We start from the raw sequence: 13,684 nt of genomic DNA, 5'->3' as shown, positions 1-13,684 counted from the left end.
AGCGAAGAATCCTTGCAGCTTCTGCCATTGCCCTCCTGCTTCTCGTGCCGCCCTGTCTGTTTACGTGGGCGACTGACGTGATGTTGTCCGATTGGATCAACACCGCCTGACCCTGAAGCAGAGGTTTTGCTTGACTTAGGGCATTGTAAATGGCCCTTAGTTCCAGAATGTTTATATGAAGAGACGTTTCCAAGCTTGACCACAGGCCCTGGAAATTCCTTCCCTGTGTGACTGCTCCCCAGCCTCTCAGGCTGGCATCCGTGGTTACCAGGATCCAATCCTGAATGCCAAATCTGCGGCCCTCTAGTAGATGAGCACTCTGCAGCCACCACAGGAGAGACACCCTTGTCCTTGGCGACAGGGTTATCCGCTGATGCATCTGCAGATGCGATCCGGACCATTTGTCCAGTAGATCCCACTGAAATGTTCTTGCATGGAATCTTCCGAATGGAATCGCTTCGTAAGAAGCCACCATTTTCCCCAGGACCCTCGTGCACTGATGCACTGAGACCTGTCCTGGTTTTAGGAGGTTCCTGACTAGCTCGGATAACTCCCTGGCCTTCTCCTCCGGGAGAAACACCTTCTTCTGGACTGTGTCCAGAATCATTCCTAGGAACAGTAGACGTGTCGTTGGAATCAGCTGCGATTTTGGAATATTTAGAATCCACCCGTGCTGACGTAACACTACCTGAGATAGTGCTACTCCGACTTCTAACTGTTCCCTGGATCTTGCCCTTATCAGGAGATCGTCCAAGTAAGGGATAATTGAAATGCCTTTTCTTCGTAGAAGAATCATCATTTCGGCCATTACCTTGGTAAAGACCCGAGGTGCCGTGGACAATCCAAACGGCAGCGTCTGAAACTGATAATGACAGTTTTGTACTACAAACCTGAGGTACCCTTGGTGAGAAGGGTATATCGGGACGTGGAGATAAGCATCTTTGATGTCCAGAGACACCATATAGTCCCCTTCTTCCAGGTTCGCTATCACTGCTCTGAGTGACTCCATCTTGAATTTGAACCTTTTTATGTAAGTGTTCAAGGATTTCAGATTTAAAATTGGTCTCACCGAGCCGTCCGGCTTCGGTACCACAAACAGCGTGGAATAATACCCCTTTCCTTGTTGCAGGAGGGGTACCTTGATTATCACCTGCTGGGAATACAGCTTGTGAATGGCTTCCAATACCGCCTCCCTGTCGGAGGGAGACTTTGGTAAAGCAGACTTCAGGAAACGATGAGGGGGAAACGCCTCGAATTCCAGTTTGTACCCCTGCGATACTACCTGTAGAATCCAGGGATCCACTTGCGAGTGAGCCCACTGCGCGTTGAAATTTTTGAGACGGGCCCCCACCATATCTGAGTCTGCTTGTAAAGCCCCAGCGTCATGCTGAAGACTTGGCAGAAGCAGGGGAGGGCTTCTGCTCTTGGGAAGCGGCTGCATGGTGCAGTCTTTTTCCTCTTCCTCTGCCCCGGGGCAGAAAGGAGTGGCCTTTTGCTCGCTTGTACTTATGGGAACGAAAGGACTGAGATTGAAAAGACGGTGTCTTTTTCTGCTGATGTGGAGTGACCTGGGGTAAAAAGGTGGATTTTCCAGCCGTTGCCGTGGCCACCAGGTCCGATAGACCAGCCCCAAATAACTCCTCCCCTTTATACGGCAATACTTCCATGTGCCGTTTGGAATCCGCATCCCCTGACCACTGTCGCGTCCACAACGCTCTTCTGGCAGAGATGGACATAGCACTTACTCTTGATGCCAGGGTGCAAATATCCCTCTGTGCATCACGCATATATAATAATGCATCCTTTAAATGTTCTATAGTTAACAAAATATTGTCCCTATCCAGGGTATCAATATTCTCAGTCAGGGAATCCGACCATGCGACTCCAGCACTGCACATCCAGGCTGAGGCGATTGCTGGTCGCAGTATAACACCAGTATGTGTGTATATACTTTTTAGGATATTTTCCAGCCTTCTATCAGCTGGTTCTTTGAGGGTAGCCGTATCAGGAGACGGTAACGCTACTTGTTTAGATAAACGTGTGAGCGCCTTATCTACCCTAGGGGGTGTTTCCCAACGCGCCCTAACCTCTGGCGGGAAAGGATATAATGCTAATAATTTTTTAGAAATTAGCTGTTTTTTATCGGGAGAAACCCACGCTTTTTCACACACCTCATTTATTTCCTCTGACTCAGGAAAAAATATTGGTAGTTTTTTTTTCTCACCCCACATAATACCCTTCTTTGTGGTACTTGTAGTGTCAGAAAGGTTCAATGCCTCTTTCATTGCCGTGATCATGTAACGTGTGGCCCTACTGGACATTACGTTTGTCTCGTCACCGTCGACACTAGACTCAGCATCTGTGTCAGGGTCTGTGTCGACCCACTGAGGTAACGGGCGTTTTAGCGCCCCTGACGGTGTCTGAGACGCCTGGACAGGCACTAACTGATTTGCCGGCTGTCTCATGTCGTCAACAGTTTTTTGCAAATTGCTGACATTATCACTTAATTGTTTAAATACAATCATCCAGTCAGGTGTCGACTCCCTAGGGGGTGACATCACCAACGCAGGCAACTGCTCCGCCTCCACATAATTTTCCTCCTCATACATGTCGACACACGCGTACCGACACACAGCACACACACACCGGGAATGCTCTGATAGAGGACAGGACCCCACTTAGCCCTTTGGAGAGACAGAGGGAGAGTCTGCCAGCACACACCCAGCGCTATATATATATACAGGGATAACCTTATATAAGTGTTATTCCCTTATAGCTGCTGTTAATTATTGTTATTTGCTGCCAACAATGCCCCCCCTTCTCTTTTTTACCCTGATTCTGAAGCAGGACTGCAGGGGAGAGTCAGGGAGCCGTCCTTCCAGCGGAGCTGTGAGGGAAAATGGCGCTTGTGTGCTGAGGAGATAGGCTCCGCCCCTTCACGACGTCCTTATCTCCCGCTTTTTTGTGTAAAATGGCAGGGGATTAAAATACATCCATATAGCCCAGGAGCTATATGTGATGTATTCTGTTTTGCCACCTAAGGTATTCTGTTATATTGCGTCTCAGGGCGCTCCCCCCCCAGCGCCCTGCACCCTCAGTGACCGGAGTGTGAAGTGTGCTGAGAGCAATGGCGCACAGCTGCGGTGCTGTGCGCTACCTTAGTCTGAAGACAGGATGTCTTCTGCCGCCGATTTCACCGGACCTCTTCGTCTCTTCTGGCTCTGTAAGGGGGACGGCGGCGCGGCTCCGGTGACCCATCCAGGCTGAACCTGTGATCGTCCCTCTGGAGCTAGTGTCCAGTAGCCTAAGAAACCCGATCCACTCTGCACTCAGGTGAGTCCGTTTCTTCTCCCCTTAGTCCCACGATGCAGTGAGCCTGTTGCCAGCAGGACTCACTGAAAATAAAAAAAACCTAACTAAACTTTTATTCTAAGCAGCTCAGGAGAGCCACCTAGATTGCACCCTTCTCGGCCGGGCACAAAAATCTAACTGAGGCTTGGAGGAGGGTCATAGGGGGAGGAGCCAGTGCACACCACCTGATCCTTAAGCTTTTATTTTGTGCCCTGTCTCCTGCGGAGCCGCTATATCCCCATGGTCCTTACGGAGTCCCAGCATCCACTAGGACGTCAGAGAAATAACAGATTAGAAAAGTACTATACAACATAGGGCCTGATTCATGTTTGTAAGTAAAGAAAATGATCAAGCATCTGTGCAAAACCATGTGCACTGCAGGTGGGGCAGAAGCAACATGTGCAGAGAGAGTTAGATTTGGGTGGGGTGTGTTCAAACTGAAATCTAAATTGCAGTGTAAAAATAATGCAGCCAGTATTTACCCTGCACAGAAACAATATAACCCACCCAAATCTTAATCTTTCTGCACATGTTACATTTGCCCCACATGCAGTGCAACATTGTTTTGAACAGTTGCTTGATAATTTGCTTTACATGCAAACATATATCAAGCCTGCATGTGAACCATGCAGGTAGGAAACAATGCTATATTATCATAAACTACTTTGCTCCTTTACTTTACCTCACAGTGCAATAAGGTTCCTGACATGAATGGTGTATAATTTACTGGACACACCGCACCAAAGCTCCAAACACGAACTGGGCCAAATCTAACTCTCTGCACATGTTACATCTGCCACACCTGCAGTGCACATGGTTTTGCCCATTAGAGAAAGATTTTGCAGCTGCGATCAGGTCTGAATTAGGCCCGATGTTTCTATAAAAGCACTAACACACTTACCGGCCAAGAAACTGGGCTTCCCCTCGATGATGGTGTGGAATAGACTTATATTTTCCAATATCTCCTTCTGGCCGCGTTACATTGTACCCTGCGTACTGCACCCTAGTGTTAGAGGATAACAGCATCTATCAGAAATGTTATACCATTGCAGTTCTGATTTATGCTATATACAAATGTACATGTTTTAGTTCTGCCTCCCACAAGAAAAACTGCCAATGCCAGTATAAGAGGTTGAAGACACTGGACATTCCCCATTTTTTTACCTATTCCAGAGATCATCATCTTCGCCACCCCAACCCCAGAATGCATTGGGGAATCCATTAATTTTATGAAACTGTTCCACTGTTAGGCCACTGACTCCTCCAAAAAACTCTTTGTATGGCAGCCTGGGGATAAAAAGGGAAAAGAGTAATCATCATCATCATCATACATATAGGTGGGAAAACATTCAGTGAGACGGGCCAGATGGGAATTCAACTTACAGGTACATGTATTTGTCCAGCTTGACAGCAAAATGCCGTGGCATATTCTGACAGCCATAATAGTTACGGTCATTCTCGGGAATGTGATCAATGTCGTGAAATATCAAACAGTCCCAATCCAGGTCCTTCATTGCTTCCATAAAGCCGACATTAAAGAGCATTGCTCGATTAAATGGCTGACTCCCTGCCTGTAAACACAACACAATATGATACAGATGGTGGCACAGTCTGCAACTAGGTATCACATTCCTAATCCTCCCTCAGATGCTGCTGGATAACAGACCTCACAATAGTCCACTAAATGTTGCTGGATTGGCTGCAGTAGTTATTGCGGAACCAACAGACCAGTGTACCGATAGCTTTATAAAGTAATATTTCCATCATCATGCAGCAGCCAACAGGCGACATAAAATAACAGTTTATTTGAAGTTCAAATAGTAAGTTACCAGATAAGCCTGAACCTAAGAGCTACTAGCTGACCACTGTGCACTTCCCATTCATTGCATATGTCCAACATACAGCAGGACGACTGGTCACACACTTTACTGTAGTTTCAGTGACTGATAATACTGACAGACGTTGGCGGAACTGGCTGCTTCACACCAAAACTCAAGGCATGACTGTGGGATCTTATTCAAAATATTTATATGCTTCATTTAAAGAAAAAGCTGACTGCACTTAGAGATTAAACAAAGTTTTGTTTTCATTATTGAAGAATAAGACAAAGTCACCATCGCACAAATATCAGCCAGACACCTTGGTAATACCAACAAAGCTATAAGTTCACTACTGCACAGGTTCTCAAACTCGGTCCTCAGGACCCCACACGGTGCATGTTTTGCAGGTCTCCTCACAAAATCACAAGTGAAATAATTAGCTCCACCTGTGGACCTTTTAAAATGTGTTAATGAGTAATTAATACACCTGTGCCCCTGCTGGGTTACCTGCAAACCATGCATTGTATGGGGTCCTGAGGACCGAGGCCCTCATTCCGAGTTGATCGCTCGCAAGGCGAATTTAGCAGAGTTGCTCACGCTAAGCCTACGCCTACTGGGAGTGCATCTTAGCTTCTTAAAATTGCGACCGATGTATTCGCAATATTGCGATTACAAACTACTTAGCAGTTTCAGAGTAGCTTCAGACTTACTCGGCATCTGCGTTCAGTTCAGTGCTTGTCGTTCCTGGTTTGACGTCATAAACACACCCAGCGTTCGCCCAGACACTCCCCCGTTTCTCCGGCCACTCCTGCGTTTTTTCCGGAAACGGTAGCGTTTTGATCCACACGCCCCGAAAACGCCGTGTTTCCGCCCAGTAACACCCATTTCCTGTCAATCACACTACGTTCGCCAGAGCGAAGAAAAAGCCGTGAGTAAAAATACTATCTTCATTGTAAAATTACTTGGCGCAGTCGCAGTGCGAATATTGCGCATGCGTACTAAGCGGAATTTCACTGCGAAGCGAAGAAAATTACCGAGCGAACGACTCGGAATGAGGGCCCGAGTTTGAGAACCACTGCACTACTGTGATATCAAGGAAAGCCACAGCATGGGCATCACTAAACACTAGGGGGCAGTGTGATACTTCACTTACTAAATAGACCCTGCACAGCCAAGGCTAAGGTAACTAACATGATTTCATTAATACCTAACGGGTACAGTTATTAATACAATAACTACCAAAGGTGGCAACATTGACACCGCCCATAAACATAAGATAAACAAATTCTCTCGTGTCTAAACGCAATACAAAACATGAAAAATAGTGCTGGTATAAAAATAAAAAAATAAACAGTTTTTAAGTATTGATTTTGTTTACTTAAATTAACCTTTACATGTACTTAAAGTGTTATATTTTCAGTGTCCTTACACATTCCAAAATCAAACTGAGGTTCGGAGACAGGTTCTTATCAGCACTTCCTTGGCCAGAGTTGTAACTGGCTAGAACTTTAGTGATGGTTACAGCAAGAGGGAGGCAGTAGTGTACATAGGTGGTCATTCCGAGTTGATCGGTCGCTAGCAACTTTTTGCAGTGCTGCGATTAGGTTAAAACACGGCAAAACCGCGCATGCGTATGCACCGCAATGTGCACGCGCGTCGTACGGGTACAAAGCGGATCGTTGCTGGGCCGATGGATTAAACAAAGAATCCATTCGCACAGCCGATCGCAAGGAGATTGACAGAAAGAGGGCGTTTATGGGTGTCAACTGACAATTCCGGGACCAAAAAGTCTGAAGTGACAGCGACTGAGTAAGTCCAGAGCTACTCAGAAACTGCAACAAACTTTTTTGTCCCGTCGGCTGCAAAAGCGCTCGCACCCTTGCAAAGCGAAAATACACTCCCCCATAGGCGGCGACTATCTGATCGCAGCACAGCAAAAAGTTGCTAGCGAGCGATCAATTCGGAATGACCCCCATAGACTCTGTGCCTTGCACAGCTACACCAGAACACTGCAGGGTTTACACTGGCAGAGGGATCGCATGTATTTTCCATCATTACTAAACTAGAACTTGCAATGAGCAAGAGTACGTTTTTTTGTTTTTATTAACATTGGGGGTAATTCCAAGTTGATCGCAGCAGGATTTTTTTTAGCAGTTGGGTAAAAATGTGCACTGCAGGGGAGGCAGATATAACATGTGCAGATAGAGTAAGATTTGGGTGGGTTATTTTATTTCTGTGCAGGGTAAATACTGTCTGCTTTATTTTTACACTGCAAATTAGATTGCAGATTGAACACACCACACCCAAATCTAACTCTCTCTGCACATGTTATATCTGTCCCCCCTGCAGTGCACATGGTTTTGCCCAACTGCTAAAAAAAATCCTGCTGCGATCAACTTGGAATTACCCCCATTGTTTACTAAGAGGATAACATTAATGTGAAAATCTTCATCAAACTTATGTCATTTATACACATGTGGCACTAGGTTTGCGAATAAAACCAGTTGTGTAAGTAAGCTACCAGCAGGTGTCACTGTTGTGCTATACCATATAAAAAGGTTATACTCTTTGGCGGATTGCCTTACCTTGAATCCTTGAAAAGGGGGAAAGGCACCCCCAACCAGGATCCCCCTCCTCCTGTACCTGTAGCTGATCCTCACAGTTTATGTGTAGGCAGACATTGCAGCTAACACTGCAGAAAAATTCCACCAGTTCTATTTAGCTATAGGTCAGCTATAACTAAGACTGGAGGGATAGAGGGGCAGATGTATTAAGCCTGGAGAAGTGATAAAGCAGTGATAAATGGAAGGTGATAATGCACCAGCCAATCAGCTCCTAACTGTAAATTTACATATTGGAGCTGATTGGCTGGTGCATTATCACCTTGCAATTATCACTGCTTTATCACTTCTCCAGGCTTAAAACATCTGCCCCTTTATAGTCACTCTGCAGGACCAGCCATAGCACACCGACCCCTAATGGCAGGCAACTAGACAGTGGGGTGTAAACTCTTTAATAAACCTCTTCTTACATTTTACTGTAAAGTATTTATATCTAATTTAATGATAATAAAGATAAGTACAATCACAGAACACAGTAAAGTGAACAATGACAGTGTGGAAACAAATATTGGTTCATTGGCAGGTACAATATTTGATCAGCATATATGAGATGAAATCTAGAAACTATACTTTATCTTGGTCTACAATGTATATGAATTTAAAGTGGACTCCAGAAGCATGGCTGCTATAATAGAGACAAGCAGAGCAGCTACCCAGAGGCAGACTTACAACTGAATGAAAGTATTAGACCCCTCTATAGAGAGGCACCAAGTAGCATTAATGCAAGGAAAGTTATGGATCCTGCCATAGCTCCTGCTTGTATCATGCAGAAATTATACTGGGAGAGAAGGCATTGTACAGATATGCGCTGCTTATGCCATCGTCATTGGGTCACTCACCTGTTCAATAACGTAGAACGCAAACTGCAGGCGCTGTCTCTGGAGCATTGGGATGAGGTGCTTGAACAAAAGAGGGAGATGCTCGTGTCGATTCCGGAATGGGATGAGAATAGCCACCTGGACAGACAGGTACAAGTCATCCATGGAAATATTTGCTTCTAGAATTTATCCAACTTCTATATTATTATTTTAGATTACAATTTCTGTTTCTATTATGTTACAGTGGGGAAAAAATCAGTACGCCATGCATAGGACACAATCTTTACCTTCCACCGTGGAATGCAATCAGTTGGCTTCCAGTGACCTCCCATTCTGATGGCGTCTTTAGCAAACAGCTGGTGGACATCACTCATTCGCACTTCACTCGTGTTCACATCTATAGGGCCTTCTAAATATGAAAGAAAAGTATATGAGGAGCAGTCTTTCAGCAACATCATCTGACCAGACATCCTATCTTCAGAGGAAGCACCCCAACAGTAAATCCTGAGAGATGAAGATAATTTATCAAGGAGGACTTCTGGAGGTCTTCTAGTGTGTTGCAGTAGGAGCGCTGCCCCCTGTGGATAGGGGACCTATATAAGAGCCGCAGCTGTATGTTTATTATGTAGCATTGACAGACCAAATCCCATTTTCCAGGTTCTTGTAATGCTAATAGCTTGATCAACCCTTGTATGTGTATATGACTTACTCATAGAGGGTAGACGTTCTGGGCACTGGAGGTGGGGAAGATAGGTGAAGTCTTCAGGAAGGAAAGTGGTTGTTTGAAGATAAGACTCATTATGGTTAAAATAAACAGGATATTCTGGAAGGAGAAAAGAAAAAGTGACATTAGTAAACATAGACTGTGCTTTGAGATTAAAGTATCAGTATATAACCCAGAAATGGAAAAATGATAACCCCCAGCTAAGCGTCATTTAATATTGTGCACATTGATTTATCATGTGTGGGAAAGAGTTAGCAGGAGCATGGAGTGCAGATGGTGCCCAGTTTGCCTAATTCAGATGCAGACGCTATGCCAATATTGACACAGTGGAGCGATTATTGGCCGAATGCATCGTGATTGAACTCCGCATGCACCATGGTACTTTTGCAAAGAATCAATTGCAAAGGATTGACAGGAGGAGGCCCCTTTGTGGAATGTAATAGGGAGTGGTGTAAAAAACCGCAGGCATGTCGCAGCCGTTTGAAGGGAGCATCTCTGCCTACATCTGCAAAATCTTCTACGGGGGGAACATGGTTCCAGCTTCTCAATTCCCGCAGCCATTCTCAGTAACTCAGATGGTTGATTAGTGAAGGATCTGTGAGCACCGATGCATGTGCTGTTGCTGATATTAGTGAGGCCGCCAGAGGGTGTCTCAATACAGGCAGTGGTAGTATTGGCATATTTTCGCACATTAGAATGCGTATGAAATCCCAACTGGTATATAACGTGTATGGCCACTTCATAAGTGCAGAATTTATGGGAATAGGCTGGTAAATGAGTCTATGGGTTCACAGGTCTAGTATACTATGCACAAGAGGCACAGATTGGAATGTGTATAGACCTATGGTGGATGCAGTATATTTCGGTATACAGTATATTGAGATACCAGCCTTGTCCTAGACTTTACATATAAGGTTTGGCTTTGATTGGTATGTGCAAGCAGAAGGTTGGTGCAGTGAGCACAAATGCAGCACATGGTATGTCTCACTAGTGTGGTGATATTGATTGTCAATGGTGTGTGTTAGTGACTGGTATTTCCAATGTATGGGCAGGCCTGGAGAACTGTCTTCAAAAGTTAGGAGCTAGGTACTCTGGGGTAGATTTATTAAAATGCAGTTTTCGTTCCTTATATGCAGGGACCCGCTTCACCACATTATCGTGGTAAAGTGTGTCCTCTTTTCCGTTGCATTTATCTCACCCTTCTGGTGATACGTGTCCTCCCATAACGTCCGTCTCCCTCGGCCGCAGTTGTCACTTCCGCGCTTGTGCCGTGTATTCACTCCCAGCGTGCCTTGCAGGAGTAATGCTGGCGCATGTGCAGTTTGTTTTGCTGGACGCTGGAGCCCTTGTATTTTATATTTTGTAACAATAACGTTTATTGAAAGACAGAGAAAAAAAAAAGAGGAACTGCTTGGAGACCCGCAGCACCGGTTCTGTGAGGTGAAGAGGAACAGGGTAGGAGTGACTAACGTTCGGGCACAGCGAACATTCATAAGTTAGGGAGCTGATCTAACACAGAGGCGCCGAAAAGGCAGTGGCAGCATATCGCAACAGCCTTCAATAACACTTCGCCAGGTTCATACATCAGGGGATGCGCAATCTGCGTCACATAACGTGTGCAGATAGCGCATTAGCCCATAAAGAAGGATCATAAATCTACCCCTCTATAACAAACACTCATGATACAGCCTTTATGGGTGTAGTGATGCAAGCTGATGGGTAACCATCCTTAGAAGTGACCGGTTTATGACCTGACTGTAGTTAGTGCACCTTCTCTTCACATGGAATATATACAACACAACTTATAAATGTACACCACTTAATGGGGAAGATGGATCACATATTGGAGAGAAATGTAAAGTGGAGAGAGATATGTACCAACGGATCAGGTTTTTAACTGGCATTTTTAAAGCACAGACTATAAAGTAAGATCTTTGAAAAAGTCACGGGTCACGTGACGAAACGCGTCAGGACTCCTCCCCCACGTTTTTCCACTGAACACCTTTCCAGGTAGTTTTGGGACGCAGTTTTCCCAGCCTGCATCTCATCAACAGCAGTGACGGGCGACCACCCATTGGCACTTAATCGAACTGTGGGATCTGTACAGCGGCAATTACCGGCCTTATCATCCTCCATACTACTGACTGTCGGCGGACGGTGCACTTCCAGGCAGTCCGAAAGGAAATACCACAGCGCAGCCTGATCTCTGTGGACGGCTTTTTCATCTAACGGCTTTACGTCCGCCGCCCGCCCCTGTCTGCACGGTATACACCGGATGCTCAATAGCAGGCTAATTGGGCAAAATTTAGCGGCTAGTGGATTTATCCATACACACCACGTACCCTCCAGTTGCACAATTCACTGGGCAAAATTCTGGACTCACCCGGGGACGCTCGGGTTCACCAGCCCCTTTGGAGAGGTAATTCTTTCATTTCACACCGTCAATTTATGCCACTAATCTTTATTGAAGCTCAGTTCTAAAACGTACAGCCACTGTGTCATATCCTGGAACTATATTCAAAATTTTAGCAACAGTGTTTCTAAATGACTGTAACATATCGTTACACTGTGAACTTTTAAATCATCTAGTTCAGTGGAAGTTTGAATGCTACACATAATAATGGTTATAGCTTAGACAATTTATGTAATTCTATATACTTCTAAACATATGTATGTGGTAATTTAGAGAGTTATTATTAATAATCATCTATATTAGAGGGTATTTTTATCAATTATTGTGAATAATAAATATATATACTTTTTATTAATTTAATTGATTTTTTGGTTGTTTTTGAAACTGTGAAAACATGGTGTGTGGATTTCATGAGCGCCTCTATTAATTCTTTGCAACAGACTATAAAATGACAGTTATGTTGGTACTTTATCTCTATCCAAGGTTGATACATCTCCCCACTGTGATTTTCATCCGAAGTTTAGGAATTCCGGCTTATTTGTGAATTCTAACTCTGCCTGTCAGTGACCTCCTTAGTATGCTGGCCACCTATAGAAGTAGGTCCATGGCAGAGTGATCAGTCACACTGTGCCACACAGTACCTCCTCCTCCTCCTTCATCTCATATGGTACTCTCCACCAATCAAAAGCATGATACCAAATGTCTACGTCTGATCCTTATGTATAGTCATTTTAGAAAGGAGAGAGCTTGCATGTGATTGGTGGAGGAACTTTTTTCCTTTCATGATACAACGCCTCGAAACGTAATCATACATAGTACTTTGTGACCACAATTTCACAAATTGCTATCTGTGTACCAGCTCCACAAAATGAGGTACCCCAACTCTGTACATAGCAAGGTACGCACTCACCCCCCCTAACATCTACTTACTCCATAAAACCATAGTGAACAGTGGAAATCTAGGCATATTTGCCTAAAATAAGATTTTAAACCTACCGGTAAATCTTTTTCTCCTAGTCCGTAGAGGATGCTGGGGACTCCGTAAGGACCATGGGGTATAGACGGGCTCCGCAGGAGACATGGGCACTATAAATAACTTTTAGTATGGGTGTGCACTGGCTCCTCCTTCTATGCCCCTCCTCCAGACCTCAGTTAGAGAACTGTGCCCAGAGGAGATGTACAATATGAGGAAAGGATTTTGTTAATCTAAGGGCAAGATTCATACCAGCCCACACCAATCATACCATATAACCTGGAATACACGTAACCAGTCAACAGTATGAACAAAGAACAGTATCAGCCAAAGACTGATCTTAACTGTAACATAACCCTTATGTAAGCAACAACTATATATAAGCCTTGCAGAAATATGTCCGCACTGGGACTAGGAGAAAAAGATTTACCGGTAGGTTTAAAATCTTATTTTCTCTTACGTCCTAGAGGATGCTGGGGACTCCGTAAGGACCATGGGGTTTATACCAAAGCTCCCAATCGGGCGGGAGAGTGCGGATGACTCTGCAGCACCGACTGAGCAAATGCGAAGTCCTCGTCAGCCAGGGTATCAAACTTGTAGAATTTTGCAAAAGTGTTTGAACCCAACCAAGTAGCTGCTCGGCAAAGCTGTAATGCCGAGACGCCTCGGGCAGCCGCCCAAGAAGAGCCCACTTTCCTAGTGGAATGGGCCCTTACCGAATTTGGTAACGGCAAGCCAGCCGTAGAATGAGCCTGCTGAATCGTGTTACAGATCCAGCGAGCAATAGTCTGCTTAGAAGCAGGCGTGCCAACCTTGTGGGCTGCATACAGGACAAACAGTGCCTCTGTTTTCCTAACTCTAGACGTCCTGGCTACATAAATCTTCAAGGCCCTGACTACATCAAGGACTTGGATTCTTCCAAGTCACTGGTAGCCACAGGTACCACGATAGGTTGGTTCATATG

At 45.0% G+C, this 13,684-nt stretch overlaps 1 protein-coding gene across 1 annotated transcript in view; it reads right to left on the bottom strand.

The window, feature by feature from the left end:
- Positions 1–13,684, bottom strand: part of B4GALT5 (beta-1,4-galactosyltransferase 5) — a 49,426-nt gene that overhangs the window by 3,702 nt on the left and 32,040 nt on the right. Inside the window, exons 3-8 of the mRNA XM_063958885.1 lie at positions 9,320–9,433; positions 8,898–9,019; positions 8,632–8,748; positions 4,735–4,922; positions 4,516–4,638; positions 4,253–4,354 (exon numbers count right to left, since the gene is read on the bottom strand). Of these exons, the coding sequence (XP_063814955.1) occupies positions 4,253–4,354; positions 4,516–4,638; positions 4,735–4,922; positions 8,632–8,748; positions 8,898–9,019; positions 9,320–9,433 (766 nt within the window). The remainder of the gene's footprint in view (positions 1–4,252; positions 4,355–4,515; positions 4,639–4,734; positions 4,923–8,631; positions 8,749–8,897; positions 9,020–9,319; positions 9,434–13,684) is intronic.

Source organism: Pseudophryne corroboree, chromosome 3 (assembly GCF_028390025.1).
Source record: "Pseudophryne corroboree isolate aPseCor3 chromosome 3, aPseCor3.hap2, whole genome shotgun sequence".
NCBI classification, from domain to species: Eukaryota; Metazoa; Chordata; class Amphibia; order Anura; family Myobatrachidae; genus Pseudophryne; species Pseudophryne corroboree.
This window is presented reverse-complemented; position numbering and strand designations above follow the sequence as displayed.